General features: G+C 49.2%; 1 protein-coding gene across 1 annotated transcript in view; it reads left to right on the top strand.

The window, feature by feature from the left end:
- Positions 1 to 27,169, top strand: part of CORO7 (coronin 7) — a 140,158-nt gene that overhangs the window by 92,843 nt on the left and 20,146 nt on the right. Inside the window, exons 10-14 of the mRNA XM_088464731.1 lie at positions 16,128 to 16,182; positions 17,380 to 17,437; positions 17,575 to 17,720; positions 20,828 to 20,923; positions 21,277 to 21,387. Coding sequence (XP_088320857.1) covers positions 16,128 to 16,182; positions 17,380 to 17,437; positions 17,575 to 17,720; positions 20,828 to 20,923; positions 21,277 to 21,387 — 466 coding nt within the window. The remainder of the gene's footprint in view (positions 1 to 16,127; positions 16,183 to 17,379; positions 17,438 to 17,574; positions 17,721 to 20,827; positions 20,924 to 21,276; positions 21,388 to 27,169) is intronic.

Here is a 27,169-nt window from a genome sequence, read left to right as displayed (position 1 = left end):
CTGATTCAGAGCGAGCGCCTCTGAATCAGGCCCTCTGGCTGTAGAATATATTTTAATCAACTTTCAGAAAAGACAAATACATAATTTTTGTACATAATTTCCCTGCTTTTCAATACACTTTGTCCATCTGCCAACAAGCTATTCCCTCATTAAAAAATGTTTTAGGCTGAGCTGCAAGCCATCGAATGCACCGCTGTCTTCACCTAAGTCTGTCGTGGATTATTGCATAGGCATCAGTGGCGTCTCAAGGGAGGTGCGGGCCGCACCCAGGTGTCATCCACCGAGGGGTGACACCAAGGTGCAGACTCCTCCTTAATGAGAGGAGCCGGGTGCTACACTATGTAATTGAGTGCAGCACTTGGCTCCTGACACCGTGAGGGAGCTGCCCTGCACTGAACACAAGGCAGTCCGCATCTCCGTCACCCCCCCCCCCACCCCCTCCCTCCCAGTAGTAAGCATGGTGACGGGACTAGGGAGGTTCGGCCACGAGACCACGCTCCCTTCCCATGTGGCCTCACCCCTCTCTGCTAGGCCACGCCCCCTTTTCGGCTTGGTGACACAGCGGGGAGAGACGCCACTGATAGGCAGAGCCATGGCTGATGTGCAAATGGTTTGCAACATAATCCACTGTCACTCGTCTATCCAACAGAATCAGTTCATGTGCACGCTCAATGTTCTCTTCAGTTGTGGACGGGCATCCGGCTCCTTCCTCATGGCTGATACTTATGCGGCCTTCTTTGAACTTCTTTATCCATTCATACACACTTCTTGCAACAAAATACTTTCTCCATACTGTGCACAGAGGGCCTGATTCAGACCCGCTCGCGAGCGCTGAGCGCTCACAAGCGGGTCGATGTTGGGCCAGTGCACATGCGCGAGACCCGGATAGCGACGGGCAAGCCATCGCTATGGGTCTCGCTACATAGGGGGCGTGCTGTCGATGGTGAGTGACAGCACGCCCCCTTTGGTGGGCGTGCCGGGGGCGTTGCTGGCCAGACGGAGGCGTTCCCATGGGAACGCCTACCGTCTGGGGCCGGCCCCACTGACATCACAAGTGATGTCAGTGGGAGTGCTTTTGGCTCTGATAGATCCAAAAGCACTCCAGGGCTTGCGGCAGACGAGACTCTACCACAAGGGTCTCGTTGCAAGCCCAATGGTCGCGATGGTCTTGACCATCGCGACCATCTTTTTGGCCGCTCCCTATAGCTGTGGGTGGTCACCCACAGCTATGCGAGCGGCCGGGAGGCCGTTCTAAAAAAAGAGAGGGAGGGCACTGATTCAGAGCGAGCGTTTTGAAAGAGCGTCCGGCTCTGAATCAGGCCCAGAGTCTTCGATAAATATCGGCACCAGACACACCCTCAGACCACAAAAACCGAATCACTGCATGCTGCTCTTTCGTGCAAAGCACAAGTGGGGCAGCCATTTTTTCTTGCACTGCAGTCACAAATGAACTGGCGTTCAAACCTGCACAGCAGTGACTGGGGAGACGGCGACCTAGTACGGAAAGCGTTGATAAGACGGTGCGGCCGACAGAAGTTTTAATATAACTGGAGTGCGGATAATTTTTGACTCACCCTCGTGTGAGTGTGTGTGTGTGAGCGTGTGTATATATATATATATATATATATATATATATATATATATAGTGTTCACTCTAGCTCCGGCAGCAGGCAGGGTGCCGGAGCTAGAGAGGGCAACTTTGTGCGCGCGGGCGAAAAGGCGGCGTGGCCATAAAAGGGGGCGTGTCTATAAGACCCGTCCCCTTTTTCATCATACTTGGGGGCGTGCCCGGCACTTACGGACATGCCGGGCAGCCCCCAAGCGCTGCAAACAGGGAGAATAGATGCCGGGCGCATGCGCCCGGCGTCTATTCTCCGGCAGTGACCGGGTCACCGCACATTTCTCCACCCGCGGGACACTGCGTCCCACGGGTGAAGACTGCACCCGCAGCCTGTGAGGGCAGGGTGCTTTTTGCCCTCCTTCTGGAGGGCAGGGTGCTTTTTGTCCTCCAGAAGAAGGGCAGGGTGCCGCACCCTGCTAAAACAGCCTAGCGGGAACGCTATATATATATATAATACAGGGCCGGATTAACGGGGGGGGTGTGAGGGGGTGGGTGACAGGAGCGGTTGTCCCGGGTCCCCACACCCGTCAGGGGTTAAAGTGGGCGGGGGAGATTGAATCAGTTCTGCCTCCTCCGGCCCAGCTCAGCCTGGCTACCTCCCTGAAGAGCCAGCTCCGGCTCCCGCAGTGCACTATGGGAGAGAGGGAGAAACATCATGACATCTCTCCCATAGTGCAGAGGAGCAGCCGAGCGGACTGGGCGGCAGCAGGAGCGGGGCTTAAGGTAAGTATTAGGTGTTTTTTTTTGGTGCAGCTGCTTTACTACTTGGGGGCTCTACTACTTGGGGGTGGGGCATTACTAATGGGGCACTACTACAGAGGGAGCATTACTACTGGGGGCACTAATACAGGGGCATTACTACTGGGGGCATTTATACAGAGGGCATTACTACTGGGGCATTACTATTGGGGAAACTACCACAGGGGCATGACTACTGGGGGGCATTACTATTGGGGGCACTACTACTGGGGGTTTTACTCAGGGGTCATTGCTATTGGGGGCTCTATTACTTGGGGCATTAATACTGGGGCACTACTACAGGGAGCATTACGATTGGGGGCATTACTACTGGGGGCATTTATACAGGGGGCATTACTATTGGGGCACTACCACAGGGGGCATTACTACTGGGGGCATGACTACTGGGGGCACTACTAATGGGGGGTATTGCATAAGGGGCACCACTACTGTGGGCACTGACACTAAGGTCCCCTTTGCGCATACCCCCAGTTCGTCCGCATGTAATAGGGGCCCCCACATGTTTGTTACCCAGGGGCCCCCACAGACCTTAATCTGGTCCTGTATATATTTGTTCTCCCCTTCAAAAAGATGTGATAACCGTCTGGTGTATCTGGAAGCCAGAAGTCATTTATGTGGGTGAGTGCAAATAGGACCTTTAAATAGGAGGAGTTCAGCTCTAGGTTGGATTCAGAGAGGGAACTAAGGAACGGCATGTGAAGTGTCAGCATCCCGAGTACTAAGCTACTGTGGAAGGAATCACCTAGAGAGGGACACCCCTCTCATTAGTCTAAGGCAGAGGTTCTCAAACTCGGTCCTCAGGACCCCACACAGTTTACGTTTTCCAGGTCACCTATCAGGTGCACAGGTGTAGTCATCACTCACTGACACATTTTAAAAGATCCACAGGTGGAGATAATTATTGCACTTGTGATTCTGTGAGGAGACCTGCAAAACATGCACTGTTTGGAAATTTTCAGCTAAAAGAGTGTACACCAAGTACCCTACTAAAGCTGTCACCAATATGCACTAAGGAAGTGTCTGTAAAAGGTTCCATGTCGCCGGAAGAACCCAAATGACCTGTCCATTTGTACCCATGTTATTGTTGTTAAGGGATAGTGAGGGTTGCGCATAATATAATTTTATAATACACATGCACACACACAGCTTGACCACAGGGATTTCAGGACAGCCGCATTTTTCTGTAGGACCAGCGGTCATTTCTCAAGGTCTTCATAGACATTGAATATTCAGCCCAGTTAGGATATTGAGTTTGACATGCCTAGTGTAATGCTGAGGACATGTCTCTGTATCTTCCTTATAAGTTTGTTTACTCCTTATTTGAAGAAAATATATATATATATATATATATATATATAATATAGGCTCTATTCCTCTTCAAATAAGGAGTAAACAAAGTTATAAGGAAGATACACTTGCTGACAGGAGAGAATCACCGAAAATCTGTAGCTAGAGACATTGGGCCTGACGCAAGAAGGAAGAAAATCAGGCAGACCTTGTTCAAAAGAAGTGTGAAAAAATGTGTATATTCGCACATTTACATAGCAACAGGCCAATCAGAGGTGAGGACAGGGTTTCACGGGTATCACCGGGGCGGAGCTAGACTCTGTGGACCTTATTCAGAGGCGGCCGTACGGTCTACGACCGCACGGCTGCCTCGATGTTTTGTCAGTGCGCATGCGCACGAGGGAGCCGGCTCCCTCGTGCGCATGCTTGAGACCCGCTACGACCGACAGCGCCCGTCGTAGCGGGTCTCTTTCCAAAGGGGGCGAGCTGTCGATGTTGATTGACAGCTAGCCCCGTTTGGAAGGCGAGGCGGGGGGGTGGCAACCCAAACGGAGGCGTTCCCATGGGAACGCCTGCCGTTTGGGGGAGGCCCCACTGACATCACTAGTTATGTCAGTGGAGAGCTTCCGGCTCTGACAGAGCCAGAAGGTCTCCGGGGCTTAAGACAAGTGAGACCCTACCCTAGGGTCTCGTCGTAAGCCCCGATGGTCACGATGGTCTCTGACCATCGCGACCATCACCCGAACGGTCGTTAGAGCTGTGGGTGTTAACCCACAGCCTAACGACCGCAATAGAGGCGGGCGGTCAGGATGCAAGTGGCCGCCCAGTTTCCGAGCGACCGCTTGCATCCTCCGACCGCCTCTGAATGAGGCCCAGTGTCCCTGCGCCAAATAGAAAGAAAAAACACATCAGTGAGCCCTGTACCATCGAAGGCGGAGAACCATTGGTTTTCTGCTATTTGTGGTCAACTTTTGATGGTTGGTCATCCCTAGAAGACACCCAGCGGAAAGCGCATTTTAATGTTAGTAATATCTGGGTCATCTGTCACCACCGTAGGTGTCTATGGCGGATCCGATTATTCTGCCTGCTTTAGCGCTTGCAGGCAGAAGACTGTGAAAATCCCTTTGGTACATATGGAGAAGCGGTACGTACAGAGATTGTCTCTAGCTTTATCACTTTTACCTCTTATCACTGGTTAATTCATGGGCCCCTTCATTTCTAGGGGGAGATGTATCAAACCTTGGAGAGAGATAAAGTACCGACCAATCACCTCCTACTTGTCATTTTTCTAACACTGCCTGTAACATTACATTTTGAAGCTGCTTGGTTGGTACTTTATATCACTCCAAGCTTTGATAGATCTCATTATACTATAGGATGTGTGTGGCTAAGGGATTGTTGGGTGATGTGAGAATTGGTCCTGCCAGGATCCAGTGCAGACCTCTAATCCAGTGTTCTATAATATTTCCCTCTATAATGGTGTGTTCAGTACCGCTTAGTGATAAAACACAGGAGCTAGGGGCCTGATTCAGAGCCGCTCGTTCATTCCGACCGATGTTCGCACAACTGCGCATGCGTACGGATTTTAATACGCATGCGCGAACCAGTCAGTGCGGCCGAAAATTGTTTGTTCGCTAAATAGCGAATGCCTGCTATTTTGAGTGACAGGAGGAGGCGTATGTGGGTGGTAACAGGGGAAGGTGCTTGAAAACTGGGAGTGGAAATCAGAACGCAGGCGTGCTTAAAGGTCAAAACGGGTGTTTTATGGGTGTGCATAATTAATACAGGAGCTTCATTAACCATGTCACTTGGTTGACTTGATTTATAATCAGAACTGCTCACAAGATTGTGGTAGGAAAAACCAACCACAAGAATAGCGAGCAGTTCATACGCTGTTCGATGTACTCGATTAATCTATTAAATACCGGACATGACGTATGGTGCGAGCGGCCAGGGGGCGTCTTTTTCAAAATTACGACCGCAAGTTTTGTTCGCTCGTTCAGACATAGAGGCGTGAACAGACCGCAAAGTGCGAACGGTTCATTTGAATAGCCACCCCTTTTTAATGAACGAGCGAGCGCAAATAGCGTCCGGCTCTGAATCAGGCCCTAGGTCACATGTCGTTAAATCTATAGGAACTAAATTTAGGGAAATGTAATCCCTTTTTTTAAATCTTTTTAGTTTTGATTGAAAGGAAATTTACATAGCCGTCAGGCAACAGTATGACAGGTGCAGCTTTAAAAGTAAAATTTCCAAAATAAGGTATTATTTAGGGCTGATTATGAAACTGGTGCAAATAACTGAGATACGAGACACACAGGGATATTATTAGTGCATATAATAGTTCTATACCCCCCCAATACCACTGGGACTACTAACAGGATCTGATACTCCCGACATAGGGCCTGATTCAGAGCCGGACGCTATTTGCGCTCGCTCGTTCAGAAAAAAGGGGTGGCTATTCAAATGAACCGTTCGCTCTTTGCGGTCTGTTCACGCCTCTAGGTCTGAACGAGTGAACAAAACTTGCTGTCGTTTTATGGAAAACTACGCCCCCTGGCCGCTCGCATCCTACGTCATGTCCGCTATTTATTATATTAATCGAGTACATCAACCAGCGTATGAACTGCTCGCTATTCTTGTGGTTGGTTTTTCCTACCACAATCTTGCGAGAAGTTCTGACTATAAAATAACCCAGTGATGTGGTCAATGACGCTGCTGTATTAATTATGCACACCCATAAAACGCCCGTTTTGACCTCTAAGCACGCCTGCGTTCGGATCTCCACTCCCCGTTTTCAAGCACCTTCCCCTGTTACCACCCACATACGCCTCCTCATGTCACTCAAAATAGCAGGCATTCGCTATTTAGCGAACAAACGATTTTCGTCCGCACTGACTGGTTCGCGCATGCGTATTACGATCCGTACGTATGCGCAGTTGTGCAAACATCGCTCGGAACGAATGAGCGGCCGCTTACGAGCGGCTCTGAATCAGGCCCATAACCCCTTCCTCCCCGTTCCTCCTACCCTACCCTCCCACCTCGACCCCTGCCTCCAACAGACCTCAATACCATGCCTCCTGCCAACCCGGAAGAGAGCGGTCCGACATCAACCTATCCATTAATATTGGTTCAGTCCACTCTATAGCTGCTCCCACTGTGTGTAGGTGCTGAGTGAAACCTAAAGTGGAGACATTTTTCACATATAAATCATGGGGTATATTCAATTAAGCGATGGCTCCTTAAGGAGTCTTGCTGGAAAGTTCTCCTTTTATGTTTGGGCCTGGTAGAGCTTCAAGCAGAAATAAGCAATGTTTTCTGGGATGTAATATCTGTATGTATGCGCAGGAGCATATTGCATGAATGACCTCATGCTTAACTGAATCTACCGCAATGGAGTCCATGTGCTGTAGTTTTTGCTTCTTTGGAAAAGATTTATCAGAACTTCTAAAAAAGGACAATTGCAGTTGTTACCCATAGCAACCATTTTCTGGGAACTAAATGAATGATAGCTATTTTCCGATTGGTTGCTATGTGCAATTTCTCCACTTGTCATCATAGATGGCTTGCTAAGTCTCCGCCTTTGTTTATTAAAGGAAACTTTATAAAAAATGGACAAACGTCACCATATGAAAGAGCTGGAACTGTGCGCATTTCACATCTTCTAGATATCGTCTATAGACCTCAAGGACTGTCCTGCATTTTATATTACAAACCAAATATAACATTCTCCTCCTGTAGTCACCAAGGCTACAAGTAACATGAAAGGAAGCCAAAATAGACAAAGAATCCCCCTTCCCGCATTGCTCCCCAAGAGACTTATGGAGCTGCAATACGTGTTATGTGATTATGTTACCAGTCTCTTTCAGGTGCCTGCAGTTCTCATCAATCATCATAAGGCAGTGCTTTAATATTACACTGATTTTCCACTTTAGCTCTACTTAGATGTATGATTAACTATTTACCCCAGTTCCCTCACAGTCTACAAAATTAACATTTCCAAAGCTTGCAGTGAGCAATGCAACAACTGCTGAGGTGGCTGAAAACGTGTAGCAAGTGGGGAATGGCCAGATGACCCTCCCGAATTTAAGTGCAAATAATTTTATCTGGAGAGGATAACTGAACGGGCAAAATCGCCCCCCCGAGCCTTCAACTCCGGCCCCCTACTTCCTGCTTTTAGTGCATTTGTTATAGCTTGTAATATTTAATATGGGAGGAAGTCAGCATGCTGGTGTACGGGATGCCAACAGTCAAAATACCGGCTCCAGAATCCCGACCATAGTTATCCCGAAGGCAAGTAACGTGGGTTAGGGACTAGGGGGAGGGATAGATTTAGGGGCCTATTTACTAAGCAGTGTTAGGAGACAGAGTGAAAAGTGATAAGGTGCCAGCCAATCAGCTCCCAACTGTCATCTCACAGGCTGTGTTTGAAAAATGACATTTGGGAGCTGATTGGCTGGCACCTTATCACTTTTTTTTAGCACTTTTCACTCTGTCTCCTAACAATAGACCCCTTAGGCACTGAGGGGGGAGCCTTAGGTCTAGGGTGTATGGATGGGGATGTGAGGTTTAGGCACTGGGGGGGGGGAGGGGGGGGATTAGGTTCAGGCACCAGGGAATGAGGGGTAGGGGTGGGCGTTAGGGTACTTACCTAATGGTGTTGGGATTCTGACTGTCGGGATGCCGCTGTTGGTATTCTGACTGACGGCGTCCCGACCGCCTGGACCCCATACCCAACCCTTTTACTATGCCTGCTGGTGTATTATTACAGATAGGCGTCTCTTTTTGTGGTTAAATATTATTGTGTAAGCTCTTTACTGAGGATAAGGGGAATGTGCGACCCATTTCAAGGTTTGACGGCCGCCCAATGCGGACCATGAAGTGTACATTTGAAGGTAGTTAGGGAGAACGGCAGTCGGTAAACCCCGTACATTGTAGATATGGACCCTTAAAGACAACTGAAACGAAGTGGCGGCCATTTTGTCTTATACTTTTTCTTTACCCCCTCAGAACGGTTTATTTTTCCCATCTCCAAATCACGTGGTTCTTACTGGGTATTTTCACTGAAGCATCCACGTGCTTGCTTTTTGTTTGTTTTTTCCTTGCTCTTCTCTCTCACGCCCCACTCTATACTTGAGATATTTCCAGAGATAAATCTCTCCGTGAATGTTTGACAGGAGAGAAAGCGAGATGTGTGAGAGAATTCCTCATAGGACCAAAAGGGTCAGTTAAAAAAAATGGCCGACTGCCTGAGCACAGCTCCTGAGTCGAATACACCAGACCAATTAGCCTCTAGTCTTCCCGTGTGCACATCCAGATTTTTAATTTACTGAACAGTTCAAATATAAATAAATCTGTCCAGCCCCTAGGCCTCAGGACGCTGCTAAGCGCATCGCCATGGCAACCGATGCAAGAGTCCATCCTCCTCCTCTGTGAACAGCTTTTATTTGTTTAATTTACAATGTTTGTGTATCTGTCAGTTCAAAAACGCTCATCGGCGCGGCTCCACGTTTCCCATTTTACAAGGATAAATGGCAGAACGATCAGCACTTGGGAACTGTGTTTACTGTATTTTCTGAATAAATTGTGTTCACTTTTATTGCTGGTCTCTGAGAGGAAAGGGTTTAAAGTGTTAAGGGATTTCCTGATGGGGAGGATTTTTAATTCATTTCAGTGGCTTGCGAGTGTACGTAACGTGGGTGAGTTGTAGCGTTGACTTCCCACGGGCCTGAAGTTCTGGGGAAGATTTCCCAGCCCTGGGGGGGCAGAGAGAAGGAGGTGATTAGAGCAGAGGTAGAGGATGATGGGGGGGGGATCTGGGAGAGAGGTCTGTGCGAGGTGACGTAAGAATGGAGAGAGGGGCCCAGCAGGAAACAGTCTGGGATGGGGCTAACCTCTCTGCTGCTGCAGGGATCAAAAGGCAGAATCCCCTCTGACTGACTTTGCTGTCTGTGAGACCCCATCAGAGGTCCATGTCCCTGCATCCCCTCTGGACTAACTGACCTAACTCTGCTGCTGCAGTCAACATCCCTTATAGTCCTGTTCCCACTACATCTGCTGCTTCCCAGTGTGAGCTTAGGTAGCGTCCTGCAGCCTCCCATCGGAGGCTCAGTGTTGTATCTAAGCTCGCAGCCTTTAACTTAGGGCCTGATTCAAAGATGGACGCAAATGCCGTCCCGACTGCCATTCCGTACACAGCGCCTGTGCAAATACAAGCAAATGACGCAGCCGTCCGGATTTGGATTGAGACGCCCGCTGCCGGCTTGGCAAATTCAAGCTACTGTGCTGAAAGATGCAGCATGGGTGATAAGCGGATGATTGAGTAACCCTATAGCCGCACAGAATGGCCGCCAGGACAGCACTCGCAGGCAGAGACATGGCCCTGAAAACGAATGCGCCGCGCCTGCGTTCGAGTTGCCATCCTCCCGTTGCCTGTCTGTCAACAGCTTTGCGAATAAATCCTCTCTGCGAGCGTCAGCGAAAATGAAACTTGTCGTCTGCGCAGTTTACCGATAATTGTTCCTCTGCGTAATCCGCGGCATTGCCGCAATCTCTGAATCAGGCCCATAGTCCCAGAGGTTCAAGTGTATGTGTTGTACGATGGCAGCACACTGTGACACTAATACCAGTCCACAGGCATATAGAATATAGCTACACTGAATGTTATTACAGAAAAGAACCAGTGGTTCCATTTTATTGGTCTGTTTGTTTATATATGTATTTTAGATAACAGCCTTAATAATCGCCATATGGTCTTAGGCCCTCATTCAGAGCCACTCGCTAGCGGCAGTACGCTCGTTCCGAGCGATGTTCGCACATCATATAACGATCCGTACGCATGCGCGAACCAGTCAGTGCGGCCGAAATTCATGTGCTCGCAAAATAGCGAATGCCTGCTATTTTGAGTGACAGAATGAGGCGTATGTGGGTGGTAACAGGGGAAGGTGCTTGAAAACGGGGAGTGGAGATCCGAACGCAGGCGTGCTTAAAGGTCAAAACGGGCGTTTTATGGGTGTGCATAATTAATACAGCAGCGTCATTGACCACGTCACTGGGTTATTTTATAGTCAGAACTGCTCGCAAGATTGTGGTAGCAAAAACCATCCACAAGAATAGCGAGCAGTTCATGCCCTGGGCGATGTACTCGATTAATCTAATAAATAGCGGACATGACGTATGGTGCGAGCGGCCAGGGGGCGTTTTTAACAAATAAACGAGCATATGTTTTGCTCGCTCGTTCAGACTTTGCAGTCTGTTCACACCTCTATTTGCGAACAGATCATTTAAATAGCCACCCCTTGTTTTTGAACGAGCGAGCGCAAATAGCGACCGGCTCTGAATGAGGGCCTTAAGTTCCTTTTATGGTATGAGACCCCACCATAACAGCAGAGAAGTGTTTCCATAGATCTATCACCCTATCTGTAAAAAAAATATGTAAATTAAAAGGATCTACCTTTATGTGTTCCCTCCTTTACATTACCAACATCTAGGGGTATATTTACTAAAGTGGAGGCATTGCCCAGAGCAACCAATCAGATTCTAGTTATTTATCTATTTCCTTCTAGAAGTTAATAGCTAGAATCTCATTGGTTGCTATCAACATCTCCACTTCTATAAACCCGCACATTAGTAAATATACCCCCTAGAACCACCTAATTCTCCTTTTTCAGAACATCCACTTAACCTTTTATACCTCTAATTCTACCTGTCTCTAGTGCAGGGCGTCCAACCATTTTTCTTAAAGCACCATGTTAAGAAACTGATTTTTGACGGCGGGCCACACTTTTTTTTTCTTCACAAGTATGTCAAGTTTCTTTGCAGAGTAAATCTTATTCTACATGCTAAAACTAATAGAAATATATTGAAATAAATGTGTTTTTTTTTTTATTAAGGAGAGATTTTATAATTAAAAAAAAACGATTACTAAGATAGTGCCCACAGTTCAGATTATGCCACACTGTATTGCACCTGATTCACATTATGCCACACTGTATTGCACCCAATTCACATTATGCCACACTGTATTGCACCCGATTCACATTATGCCACACTGTACTGCACCTGATTCACATTATGCCACACTGTATTGCACCCGATTCACATTATGCCACACTGTACTGCACCTAATTCACATTATGCCACACTGTACTGCACCCGATTCACATTATGCCACACTGTATTGCACCCGATTCACATTATGCCACACTATATTGAACCGGATTCACATTATGCCACACTGTATTGCACCTGATTCACATTATGCCACACTGTACTGCACCCGATTCACCTTATGCCACACTGTACTGCACCTGATTCACATTATGCCACACTGTATTGCACCTGATTCACATTATGCCACACTGTATTGCACCCAATTCACATTATGCCACACTATATTGCACCCGATTCACATTATGCCACACTGTACTGTGCCTAATTCACATTATGCCACACTGTACTGTGCCTAATTCACATTCCACACTGTATTGCACCCGATTCACATTATGCCACACTATATTGCACCCGATTCACATTATGCCACACTATATTGCACCCGATTCACATTATGCCACACTGTATTGTTTCTGATTCACATTATGCCACACTGTATTGCACCCGATTCACATTATGCCACACTGTATTGCACCCGATTCACATTATGCCACACTGTATTGCACCTGATTCACATTATGCCACACTGTATTGCACCTGATTCACATTATGCCACACTGTACTGCATCCGATTCACATTATGCCACACTGTATTGCACCCGATTCACATTATGCCACACTGTATTGCACCCGATTCACATTATGCCACACTGTATTGCTTCTGATTCACATTATGCCACACTGTATTGCATCTGATTCACATTATGCTACACTGTACTGCACCTGATTCACATTATGCCACACTGTATTGCACCCAATTCACATTATGCCACACTGTATTGCACCCAATTCACATTATGCCACATTGTACTCACATTATGCCACACTGTACTGCACCTTATTCACATTATTCCACACTGTACTGCACCTGATTCACATTATTCCACACTGTATTGCGCCCATATTTACATTATACCACACTGTACTGCACCCGATTCACCTTATGCCACACTGTACTGCACCTGATTCACATTATGCCACACTGTATTGCACCTGATTCACATTATGCCACACTGTATTGCACCCAATTCACATTATGCCACACTATATTGCACCCGATTCACATTATGCCACACTGTACTGTGCCTAATTCACATTATGCCACACTGTACTGTGCCTAATTCACATTCCACACTGTATTGCACCCGATTCACATTATGCCACACTATATTGCACCCGATTCACATTATGCCACACTGTATTGTTTCTGATTCACATTATGCCACACTGTATTGCACCCGATTCACATTATGCCACACTGTATTGCACCCGATTCACATTATGCCACACTGTATTGCACCTGATTCACATTATGCCACACTGTATTGCACCTGATTCACATTATGCCACACTGTACTGCATCCGATTCACATTATGCCACACTGTATTGCACCCGATTCACATTATGCCACACTGTATTGCACCCGATTCACATTATGCCACACTGTATTGCTTCTGATTCACATTATGCCACACTGTATTGCATCTGATTCACATTATGCTACACTGTACTGCACCTGATTCACATTATGCCACACTGTATTGCACCCGATTCACATTATGCCACACTGTATTGCACCCAATTCACATTATGCCACATTGTACTCACATTATGCCACACTGTACTGCACCTTATTCACATTATTCCACACTGTACTGCACCTGATTCACATTATTCCACACTGTATTGCGCCCATATTTACATTATACCACACTGTACTGCACCCGATTCACATTATGCCACACTGTATTGCGCCCATATTTACATAATGCCACATTTTATTGTCCCAGCTGACCCGAGTGACCTTTTAGCTGTCCTAACAGTTAGGACTTTTGTCCTTTTACAGAACTGCTGGGAGAAATGGGTTGGTGGTGGCGGCTTAGCGTTTCATCAGCAAGGCATCTGTCTCGGCTGCCAAAGTGACACTCCCATGCCCCCTTTAACTGTCCCAAATAGTAGCAATATAGAGAGGTATGCCCATGGCAAAAACCCATGATGGACAACCTGAATATCTGCAGTTTTTTTAACCTTTGTTTTGAGAGCATCAAACCAGTTTCCCTCCTCCTAAGTTTGCACCCCTTGTCCTGTGCTATGAATTTCACATAAATGTGGCTCCCAGCGCTGTGTTCTGTATCAGTAGTTCTGTATAATACATGCTTTCTGGGTGAGTTTGTGTCATTTGGCAGTTATAATTAGCCTAACAAAATTTCTGGGATCAGTATCCATGATGCTCAGCTTCCAACCCCCGGCCCTAATGACGTGGGCTGGCTGTCCTGGGGACCGAATGGCTGGATTGGCCCTTATTGGGCTACACTTTAAAAGATATGATGGCGTTTTCTTGTCGCTGTATATAAAACTTGTCGCAAATCTATCCTATTGTGAATGAAGTTATTCATTTGTAGGTAGAAGCTATATGTGTAGGGATCATGGTCAGGTATAACATTAGCTGAGCTCCTGTAACCTTTCATACTGTACTATACAGGTCGTCATTGCTGTCTGACGTGCCTGTTTTAAGAAGACTCTGGGCCTGATTCAAAGCCAGACGCTATTTGTGCTCGCTCGTTCAGAAAAAGGGGCCGGCTATTTAAATTGAGCGCTCGCTCTTTGCGGTCTGTTGACGCCTCTATGTCTGAGCGAGCGAACGAAACATGCGCTCGCTATTTTGTAAGGACGCCCCCTGGCCGCTCGCATCCTACGTCATCTCTGCTATTTATTAGATTAATCGAGCACATCGAAAGGCGTCTGAACTGCTCACAGTGCTTGTGGTAGGATTTTCCTACTGCAATCATGCGAACAGTTCAGGCTAAGAGACAACCAAGTGACGTGGTCGATGACGCTGCTTTGTTAATTATGCACACCCTTAAAACGCCCGTTTTGACCGTTTGGCACGCCTGCGTTCGGATCTCCACTCCCCGTTTTCAAGCACCTTCCCCTGTTACCACCCACAAACGCCTCATCCTGTCACTCAAATTAGCAGGCACTCACAATTTTGCGAGCGCTCGATTTCCGACCACACTGACTGGTTGGCGCATGCGCATTACGACCCATACGCATGCACAGATGTGCGAACATCGCTCGGAGCGAACGAGCGGCCGCTTACGAGCGGCTCTGAATCAGGCCCTCTGTTCCTGCAAGTAACGGCCTTACTGTAGCTCAGTTCCTGTTTGGTGTACCCTAAGTCTGCTGTGCCAGTTCCCCGACGGACCTCTCTTCTGTCAGACCCCACACGGCCACTAGCTTAGCATATTTTCTGGGGGGGGTTTTGCTTGTTTTCATAGAAATGGGACTGAGGGCCTGATTCAGATCCGGTCGCTATCTGCATACGCTCGCTAGATGCGTATGCAAATTTTTCAAAGTGACGCCACGGGAAGCGATCGCTCGCCAAGGCATAAGCACATCCACCATGTCTTAGCGAGCGGCCACTTTGTGTATGCGCACGCCCAATCGCACAGGCAGAGCCACACACCAGCACCACGTAATCTCCAGGAAGTGTATTAAAACATTGGTACATCGAGCACCATCGGATGCTAACGCAGTACTTGCGGTTGCTTTACCCTACCGCAAGCATTGCGAGGAAATCAGTTTTTAAAAATTGTCAAGTGACGTGTACTATGATGCTTCCTGTTAATTATGCACGCCTCTAAAACGGCGTTGAAACACCCGGGCACGCCTGCGTTCGCATCTCCAACCCCCTGTTATTAGTGTCCTGCCCCTGTTACCACCAACAAACGGCCTCTCCTGTCACTCATTACCCTGTGCTGCCTTTGCTGTGCGGGCGAGCGGTTTGCGATCGCAGTGAGTAGTTCGTGCACGCGCAGAACGAAGCGTGCGCATGAGCGTACGCAGAACATCGGGCCGCTTGCGAGCGCACGCATATAGCGAACGGGTCTGAATCAGGCCCAGAGAGTGAAGGCTAGATTGCAATCTCCAGCTGTATTGCACAGAAAAACTCTTTTAAACTTCACTAATAAAAGCAGGGAGGTCATGTTGGCCTCAGTGCAACTAGAAAGAAAGTTTGATAACGTTCCTCCTACAGCTGCTGTGATTTTCTTATGTCCATAGACAATTACGCTGTGTGGAGTAACTCCCTCATCCAAAACCATCTCCCAGCACACGCTCATAACCAATCTGTCATTGCTAACATCTGGAGCAAAATAAAATGGGCGCGATGCATCTCTTCTGCCCCCTTGTGCATATTTTATGTAAATGCGGGAATGGGTGCAGTAGGCTATATGTATGCTATCTGTGATTTACAAGCAGCAATGTGTTGTTTTTTTTTCTCCACAGACTCCTCATCCCGCTCTATGATGCAGACACCGGCCTCCTCATTCTTGCTGCTCAGGTAAACATGGCTGACTAGCAGCCTTACCCAGAAGCCTTAGCTGCATCAGGCAACCAAAGCATAACCTAAAGCTAACCTGACAATGTCTGACTGGAATTTATCGGTGGGCGTTTATGGAAACGGGGCACAGGAAATGGTGTAATAATAATAATATGATAATATGAATGATTAGGTCTGAAGTGTGAATATTATGTCATTGGACTCTGCGTAGGCAATTCACTAGATTAGTGGCCTGTTTAAAGTAGACCATGCTCCATTTATAAATGGGGTCGATAAAGTTTATAATTCTGAGCAGTAAATGACCACAAGATTAGGTGCATAACCTGCAGTAAAAATATATCGGTTTATTATGTGGCATAAATGTACTAAACAAGATACAGATCTATACTGGTTGCTAGTGGTTATGTATTTTTTTTTTTTAGTACCAGTTATTTATATAGCGCACACATATTCCGCAGCACTTTACAGAGAATATTGGGCCATTCACATCAGTCCCTGCCCAGTGGAGCTTACACTCTATGTGCCTGATTCATTACAGATCGCAATTGCGTACTGCGCATACGTATTTACCACAGTGCGCCTGTGTGAGTTAGCAATGCGATCGCACTGCGATCACTTACAGAGATACAAGGCCATCGCAGAGCGAGTGACGGGAGGTCAGCGTTTGGATGTTTAAGTGGTCGGGGAAACGCAGGCGCGCCTGTCTGAACGCCGTTACTTGGGCGTGCATAAATTAGCCACTGCAACGGCGTACGCAGCTTGTGTACTCACTGCGTGCGACGAGGTGAGCCATTTCTGACGAAGGACAGACCTGCTGTAATTGTGCGTGAGGGGCCGATGTTACCGATGTATACACAAGATTGCACAGTATTACGGATGTGAGATAGCGGCAGTGGGCATCTCTATGCTGGCAGTGCCACGGCTTTGCGATTGCAGTCACTAGCATATTTTTGCAGCAGACCTTCGTGCGTAATCGAAGCTGCGATCCGTAGTGAATCAGGCCCTATGTTCCCTATCACATGTACATACACACAGGGTTAATTTTTGTTGGCAGCCGTTTCACTTCCAAGTATATTTTTGGAGTGGTTACAGTACCACTTTACCGCGCACCGGCGAGAGATTTATATTAACCCCTTGATGCCGTCCATATGTCTCTAAGTGCAGTGCTTGTTTGCCAATTGTCCATTTCTTCTGCAGGGTGAAGGTACAATGTATTGTATGGAGGTCAGCACGGAGCCCCCGTCTCTTATGCAGCGTAAGATTACATTGTCCCCCTGCACCAGTCCGTCTATTTGTCTGTCTGTTTTTGCCTCTTAATCCTGTACGGCATCACAGTCGCTCTTCTGCTACCGTGGGGCATGCCTTGATCAAGTGGTTCTCCGTGTCTTGCAGTCTCTCAGTGTGTCACAGATCAGCAGACCCGTGGCCTGGCCTTGGTCCCGAAGCTTTGCCTTGATGTCATGAGCTGTGAGCTCCTGCGCCTCCTCCAGCTGACTGACAGGTTCATCATTCCTATCAGTTATACCGTCCCACGCAAGGTACCACGGGCTGTCTGCCTCACGTACACTTCCTATATGCACATGCTCTCTACAACATGTACAATTCCTGCATCTACGGGCTGTCTACCGTACGTGTACTATATTTATCAACTAGCCATCTGCCATATGTGTGCTTCTTGTATCCACTGTCTGTCTGCCACATGTACACTTCCTATCCACTGTCTGTCTGCCACACATACAATTTGTGTATTCAAAGGCTGTCTGCCACCAGTACTGCTTCTGTAGCCACGTGCTATCCGCCGCACGTACACTTCCTGTATCCACTGGCCGTATGCCACACATACACTTCCTTTATCCACTGTCTGTCTGCCGCTCGTACCCTTTCTGTAGCCACGGGCTGTCTGCTGCATGTACCCTCCCTGTAGCCACGGGCTGTCTGCCACACGTACATGTCTTGTAGCCATGGGCTGTCTGCTGCATGTACACTTCCTGTAGCCACGGGCTGTCTGCCACACATACATGTCCTGTAGCCATGGGCTGTCTGCTGCATGTACACTTCCTGTAGCCACGGGCTGTCTGCTGCATGTATACACTTCCTGTAGCCGTGGGCTGTCTGCCACATGTACACTTCCTGTAGCCATGGGCTGTCTGCCGCCAGTACTCTTCCTGTAGCCATGGGCTGTCTGCCGCCAGTACTCTTCATGTAGCCACGGGCTGTCTGCCGCCAGTACTCTTCCTGTAGCCACGTGCTGTCTGCCGCACATACTCTTACTGTGGCCACTGTCTGTCTGCCGCACGTACACTTCCTGTGGCCACTGTCTGTCTGCCGCACCTACACTTCCTGTAGCTATGGGCTGTCTGCCACACGTACACTTCCTGTGGCCACGGGCTGTCTGCCACATGTACACTTCCTGTGGCCACTGTCTGTCTGCCGCACCTACACTTCCTGTAGTTATGGGCTGTCTGCCACACGTACACTTCCTGTGGCCACGGGCTGTCTGCCACACGTACACTTCCTGTGGCCACTGTCTGTCTGGCGAACCTACACTTCCTGCAGCTATGGGCTGTCTTTTGTGTGTACACTTCCTGTAGCTCTGGGCTGTCTGCCGCATGTACACTTCCTGTAGCTCTGGGCTGTCTGTCGCATGTACACTTCCTGTAGCCACGGGCTGTCTGCCGCATGTACACTTCCTGTAGCCACGGGCTGTCTGCCGCATGTAGCTCTGGGCTGTCTGTCGCATGTACACTTCCTGTAGCCACGGGCTGTCTGTCGCATGTACACTTCCTGTAGCCACGGGCTGTCTGCCGCATGTACACTTCCTGTAGCTATGGGCTGTCTTCTGTATGTACACTTCCTGTAGCTATGGGCTGTCTTCTGTATGTACACTTCCTGTAGCCATGGGCTGTCTTCTGTATGTACACTTCCTGTAGCTATGGGCTGTCTTCTGTATGTACACTTCCTGTAGCTATGGGCTGTCTTCTGTATGTACACTTCCTGTAGCCATGGGCTGTCTTCTGTATGTACACTTCCTGTAGCCATGGGCTGTCTTCTGTATGTACACTTCCTGTAGCCACGGGCTGTCTGCCGCATGTACACTTCCTGTAGCCACGGGCTGTCTGCCGCATGTACACTTCCTGTAGCCACGGGCTGTCTGCCGCATGTACACTTCCTGTAGCCACGGGCTGTCTGCCGCATGTACACTTCCTGTAGCTATGGGCTGTCTTCTGTATGTACACTTCCTGCAGCTATGGGCTGTCTTCTGTATGTACACTTCCTGTAGCTATGGGCTGTCTTCTGTATGTACACTTCCTGTAGCTATGGGCTGTCTTCTGTATGTACACTTCCTGTAGCCATGGGCTGTCTTCTGTATGTACACTTCCTGTAGCCATGGGCTGTCTTCTGTATGTACACTTCCTGTAGCCATGGGCTGTCTTCTGTATGTACACTTCCTGTAGCCACGGGCTGTCTGCCGCATGTACACTTCCTGTAGCCACGGGCTGTCTGCCGCATGTACACTTCCTGTAGCCACGGGCTGTCTGCCGCATGTACACTTCCTGTAGCCACGGGCTCTCTGCCGCATGTACACTTCCTGTAGCCACGGGCTGTCTACTAAAGTAAGTCACCACTAGACCACTAGGGACATTTTGTCAACATTTTAATTATGTCATTATTTTCATCAGTGTTGACATTATGACCATGAATGTCGACAAAATATACCACACCCGACATCACTGAGGCACAAGTGATAATAGCCTGATGTCCAGAGTTCTATAGTCCTCACAATGCTATTTTATTGTACTCAATATCAGTACCCAGAATACACGTATCAGTACCCAGAATACACGTATCAGTACCCAGAATAACGCGTATCAGTACCCAGAATAACGCGTATCAGTACCCAGAATAACGCGTATCAGTACCCAGAATAACGCGTATCAGTACCCAGAATAACGCGTATCAGTACCCAGAATGCTTATATCCGTACCCAGGATGCTCATATCAGTGCCCAGAATGCTCATATCAGTACCCAGATTGATCATATCAGTACCCAGAATACTCATATTAGTACCCAGATTGATCATATCAGTACCCAGAATACTCATTAGTACCCAGTTTGATCATATCAGTACCCAGAATACGCGTATCAGTATCCAGAATACTCATATCAGTACCCAGAATGCTAGTGTCAGTACCCAGAATACTCATATTAGTACCCAGATTGATCATATCAGTACCCAGAATACTCATATTAGTACCCAGATTGATCATATCAGTACCCAGAATACTCATATTAATACCCAGATTGAACATATCAGTACCCTGAATACTCATCGTGCATACAATACCTTATTTCTCGCTTTGGAGCCGATGCTGAGCTGAACACTAGGTGCCTATGATTGCTCCCACATTGCATGGGATTATATGCATATTCAGTACTATATTAGTCTCACATACTTGCACCACATCTGCATTATTTTTCCTTTTGAACCAAAACCTTATTATTTATTCTTTTACATTGTGGCATACGCTGCCCGGCTTTGTGATGCCATCTCTTCCTCACCCTGTCACCCCTGGCACAGAGTCTGCCTCTCTCGCTGCCTGATGTGCCCATCCTGGCCTCTGACTCTGTCTCCCTGTCCTGCAGGCCGCCCAGGACCTACAAACTGACCTCTTCCCAGACACGGCCAGCTGTACCGCCGCACTCTCTGCTCAGGGCTGGTGGGCCGGAGACAACAAGCAGGTAAGGGACAGCCCCTTGGTGGGTACCAGGCGAATGCTGTACCCAGCCTGAGAATGACGTCTTCTGTCTCTAACATGGAGCTGACAAAGCAGACATAGTAACGAGCCAGTTAGACCATGTAAGCTTATACTATAGTACCATGCCCCTAGCTTGAGTATATACAGTGTACATAGGACACCCTTACCATAGAGATCAGTAATGTCTATAGTAACAGCTGCAGTCAGGGTGTGGTGGGCCAGATACCTGTACTGGGGATAAAGCACATTTGGTTTCCTAGTGATTACCACCTGAGCCCAGTAAGTTCCTTTCTGTCTCTGTACCTCACACGCAGTCTCTGCAATGATTACCCTCAGGTACAGAAGGTCTCCTTAGACCCAGCCCGAAGATCTCTTCCTTCTTCTCACTTCAGCAAAGAGAAGGTGACCGGTCGCCCGGAGCAGAGCGCAGCGTCCCCGGAGCCAAGCGTGAGTGTGCGCTTATATTCTGTATGTGGTTGTGTGTGATGTGTGCAGCACTGCTCTAGTGCAGTACATTATATCCTGCTACATAGGGGAACAGTAGGGACAGCTCTGTTTTACTGCACACTAACACACCAGCAGCACACTAATACACCTATACCTGCAGCACACTAATACACCTATACCTGCAGCACACTAATACACCTATACCTGCAGCACACTAACACACCTATACCTGCAGCACACTAACACACCTATACCTGCAGCACACTAACACATCTATACCTGCAGCACACTAACACATCTATACCTGCAGCAAACTAACACATCTACACCAGCAACACACTAATACACCTATACCTGCAGCACACTAACACACCTACACCTGCAGCACACTAACACACCTACACCTGCAGCACACTAACACACCTGCAGCACACTAACACACCTACACCTGCAGCACGCTACCACACCTACATCTGCAGCACACTAACACACCTACACCTGTAGCACACTAACACACCTACACCTGCAGCACACTAACACACCTACACCTGTAGCACACTAACACACCTACACCTGCAGCACACGAACACACCTGCAGCACACTAACACGCCTACACCTGCAGCATGCTAAAACACCTACACCTGCAGCACACTAACACATCTACACCTGCAGCACACTCATTACACCTGCAACACACGTACACCTGCAGCACACTCATTACACCTGCAACACACCTATACCTGCAGCACACTAACACGCCTACACCTGCAGCACACTAACACACCAACACCTGCAGCACACTAACACACCTACACCTGCAGCACACGAACACACCTACACCTGCAGCACACTAACACGCCTACAGCATGCTAACACACCTATACCTGCAGCACACTAACACATCTACACCTGCAGCACACTAACACACCTACACCTGTAGCACACTCATTACACCTGCAACACACGTACACCTGCAGCACACTCATTACACCTGCAGCACACTAACACGCCTACACCTGCAGCACACTAACACACCTACACCTGCAGCACACTACCACACCTACACCAGCAGCACGCTAACACACCTACACCAGCAGCACACTAACACACCTACACCAGCAGCACACTAACACACCTACACCTGCAGCACACTAACACACCTACACCTGTAGCACACTAACACATCTACACCAGCAGCACTAATACACCAACATCTGCAGCACACTAGCACACCTACACCTGCAGCACACTAACACACCTACACCAGCAGCACACTAACACGCCTACACCTGCAGCACGCTAACACGCCTACACCTGCAGCACACTAATACACCTACACCTGCAGCACACTAATACACCAACACCTGCAGCACACTAACACACCTGCAGCACACTAACACACCTATACCTGCAGCACACTAACACACCTACACCTGCAGCAAACTAACACATCTGCAGCACACTAACACACCTATACCTGCAGCACACTAACACACCTACACCTGTAGCACACTAACACACCTACACCTGTAGCACACTAACACACCTATACCTGCAGCACACTAACACACCTACACCTGTAGCACACTAACACACCTTTCTACTTCAGGGTCCATAGGGGGTCCACAGGGTTGACCTTGGGGTATAGCTTGGATCTGGATCCACGGGCACCATACAGTTAAAGCTTTAGCTCCCAGGATGCACCTGGGTCCGTCCTCCTCTATACCCCGGCCACAGGCACCTCAGTTTCAGTTTGGTGCCGGCCGAAGTCGGTTGCACTGTGCAGTGGGGCTGCAGGAGCAGCCCCATAGCTTTATTTTTATAGAAGAAAAGTTTTTTATTTTTTCTCTCTTGTTTTACACTTAATGCGGCAGCATAGGACTGTCCTTCTGGACGTCCATGCTGCCGCTTCAACACCCCGCTGGCGCTGCGACGCCAGTACTGATCTGGCGATCGCAGCGGGACCCCGGAGTTAGTCCTAGCATGGCTCCGGGACCTCCCTCTGACTGCTGCCGGACTCTACGGGGAACAGGTAAGCCGCGAGCAGCGCTCTTAGCGCCGCTCGCGGGGGTAAATGCAGTCAGTTGCCGCCGGTCTCTGGGGACAGACCGGCGGCGCTAGTAGCGGCGGCGGGCTCCCCCTCATGCAGGCATACCCCGCGCTCCGCTGGGCCACCAGGGTATAAGTTCCGGAGGGGAACCGGCATCCCTGGGGTTAAATACTAGCCAGGGGAGGCAGCCTTCCCTGGTTTAGCGGCTCCTCCCCTCAGCTCAGCGCGCCTTTTCTCACGTGTACTGGCGTCGCTGAGCTGCTCCTCTGCTGGCCACTCCTCCTCAGAGCTCTCCGACTAACGCAGGCTCCCAGGCAGGTGCATGGTCAGGTCCCCCTGTGTACCTCTCCCCACCAAAAGGACAGTGTACACAGCGCTATAACTCCCCCCAGACACTGAATCTGGGTGGTTGAGGGCAGCGATTGGTGCAGTAAGTACAATCTTCCTGCATTGTATGTGACTTTGCTAGTGCTGCTGTCTGTACTTATTCTCTACTTGCTGTCAGCTTATATCTATCCCTTTGCTTCTCCTACAGCCCGAAGGTGTGTGGGGGAGGGGCGTTTTTCTATTAACCTCACTTTTATAAATCATGTATTTGTGAGGTCAGTCACATACTGTTGTGTGCTACACAGTACCATATTTTTGGGCCTGTTTGTGTTGCATGCTGGTGAGTGCGAGGGTGTTAACACCGTATGTCCTCTGCTGATAAGTATTTATTGTATAATTACTGTATTATGTCTGATGAGGAGACTGAGCACTCCGGGCTCCTGTGTTGCTTTCCTGCAGACGCTGTTCTGCTGGTGTTAATGGGAGGATTTATCTCAGGATGGTCTTTGCGGGCAGTGCCAGCTGGCACCAGGCCCCTCTATACCCCCTATGCAGCAGGACCCCCCTTGGGCGATGTTTCACAAGTGCTGCCATCTATTGCAGATGTCGATCCCTACAGTGACCCCTTCTGGGGCATTGTCCCAGCACTCTATCTCCCATTCCCCGGATATTCCGCAGGTATTGCGGTCTCCCTCCGGGGCCCAGACTGTGAGACAGTATTCGGGGCTGTCTGGGTATGTCCAGCCTCCCCCTGTATCACAACAGTCTGTAGTGCCTTTTCAGGGCTTCCCTCAGTCGGCTCCTCCGCCTTGGGTGGATGTTCTCTCCAACTCGGTACAGAGTTTGGCGCCTTCATCCTCGGCTTTTAAGTCATTGTTGCAGGGTGATGGCCACAGAAGGCGACTAAGCGGCCTGTTGTGAGTTTACTCACTGCGCAGGTATCAGAATCGGATCCCTCTTCAGATGATGGAGAGGTTGAGCCTAGGTCCTCCATTAATGTTCCAGCATTAGTTAGGGTGGTGCGGGCTATTCTCAATATAGAGGAGGAGGCACCGGTCCCTAAGTCGAAGTTTCCTGACTTCAGGAAAGCAAATCCCTCTGTCCGATCAGTTAGCGGATCATATGGCGGCGGCCTGGCAATTACCCAGCAAGAGATTCCAACCGCAGAAAGGGTTGGCTTCTCATTATCCCTTTCCTGAGGATCATTGCAGGAAATGGGAGACTCCACCGGCGGTGGATTCACATGTCACTCGCTTGGTTAAATCAGCTACGCTACCATTGCCGTCTATTTCCTCTTTAAAGGATCCAACGGACAGGAAAGTGGAGATTTGTTTGAAGTCGCTCTCCGGAGCGGTGGCGCGCCCGTCCATGGCCATTTCCTGCGTGGCTTAAGCCATTGAGAACTGGGCCAAAGCCTTGGAGGATTCTCTTACGGACGGTGTTCCGGATGTTTAGAGAGCATTAGTGGCACAAATGAGGGATGCCAATTCCTATATTGGGGAAGCGTCATTGGACGCAAGCATGTTAACCTCTAGAGTTTCGGCTGCGGCTGTGTCTGCTCGGAGATCCTTGTGGCTGCAGTCCTGGAGGGCTGATGCGGACTCTAAAAAGGGTCTGGAGGCTCTCCCCTTTAATGGAGATTTGCTATTTGGTCCAGATTTGGAAAAAATAGTGGATACCTTGGCTAAGTCCAAGTCGGCTTTCCTCCCTTCGGCTTCTGCGCCGGCTAGGGTGAGGAGCACTGCCGTTCGGTCCTTCGGGTTCAGGGTAAGGCCAAGGGCCAGTCCTTCCCGAGACATTCAGCGACCAAAGCCTCATCCAAACTCAAGAAGCATATGGAATGCTTGGCGCCCCTCTTCCAAACAGGAGGATAAACCTGCTGCCTGACGGGACGGGCCTCTCCCTGGGGGACCCCAGAGTGGGAGGCTGACTTCTCAGATTCGCCCAGTGTTGGTTCAGTACCACCATGGATGCTTGGGTTCGAGAAGTAGTCTCTCAAGAGTACGCCCTGTCGTTTCGGTGCAGGCCGCCCCACCAATTTTTTTGCACGAGTCCTTCGCTGGACGAGTCCAAAGCTTCGCATCTCTGTTTCTGGTGCAGAGACCCAATGGGTCTCATCGCCCTATTCTGAGTTTAAGGTCTCTGAACAAGTACCTCAGAGTTCCCGAGTTCAGGATGGAAACATTGCGGTCCATCATCCTGGCGATGAAACCGGGGGACTTCATGGTCTCCCTCGATATCCAGGACGCCTATCTCCACGTGCCCGCGGCACCGGCACATCAGCGGTACCTGAGGTTTGCTATCCTAAACCATCACTACCAATTTCGGGCGTTGCCTTTCGTTCTTTCCACGGCTCCGACGGTCTTCACCAAGGTGACGGCAGTCATGGCTGCCCACCTTCGGGGTCAGGGTATACGGTTGCTGCCGTACCTGGACGATCTGCTGCTGCTGGCGAGCTCCCCGGAGGTGCTTCTTCATCATCTCCACCTGACAATTGCTTGTCTTCAAGCACATGGGTGGTTAATAAATTGGAAGAAGTCGTCTCTGATCCCATCTCAACGGATGGTCCATCTGGGAGCACTTCTGGACTCCTGTCAACAAAGGATTTTCTTGACTCTGGAAAAGGTATCCTCCCTACAACTGAGGATACACGGTTGCCTAAGCAGTGGCAGGGTGTCAATACTTTCGGCAATGAGTCCTGGGGTCCATGGTGTCGGCATTCGACATGGTGGAGTTCGCCCAGTTCCATTCCAGACCCCTGCCGGGGCAGATTCTTGTGGAATGGAACGGGTTGTCCCGCCGGATACGATCCCAGATACTGGTATTGTCCCCGGAAGTGCGCCAGTCCTTGGCGTGGTGGCTGCAGTCAGCTCATCTCGGCCAGGGTCGCCCCTTTTGGATTCCGGACTGGGTTCTGCTCACGACAGATGCCAGTCTCCGGGGTTGAGGGGCAGTGACCGGCTCGTTGTCTCTTCAGGGCCGTTGGTCGGCGGAGGAGGCCGTCCTTCCCATAAACATTCTAGAGCTACGGGCAGTGTACCGTGCTCTTCTGGCGTCAGGCACCGTTCTTCTCGGAGGAGCAGTTCAGGTGCAATCAGACAACGTCACCACGGTGGCATACATAAATCACCAGGGAGGAACTCGCAGTCGAGCTGCGATGTTGGAAGTGTCCCAAATCCTGACTTGGGCGGAGTGCCACCTTCCAGCAATATCGGCAGTCTTCGTCCCGGGAGTCCTCAATTGGGAGGCAGACTTCCTCAGCCGTCACGACGTGCATCCCGGGGAATGGTCGCTTCACCCAGAGGTGTTTCAACTTCTCGTGGACAGGTGGGGACTGCCGGAATAGGACCTGATGGCCTCTCGTCACAATTACAAGTTGCCCATATATGGCTCAAGGACAAGGG

Source organism: Taudactylus pleione, unplaced genomic scaffold (assembly GCF_031769625.1).
Source record: "Taudactylus pleione unplaced genomic scaffold, aTauple2 ptg000061l, whole genome shotgun sequence".
NCBI classification, from domain to species: Eukaryota; Metazoa; Chordata; class Amphibia; order Anura; family Myobatrachidae; genus Taudactylus; species Taudactylus pleione.
Note: the sequence above shows the minus strand (reverse complement) of the source record. Positions and strands in the feature narration are given on the sequence as shown.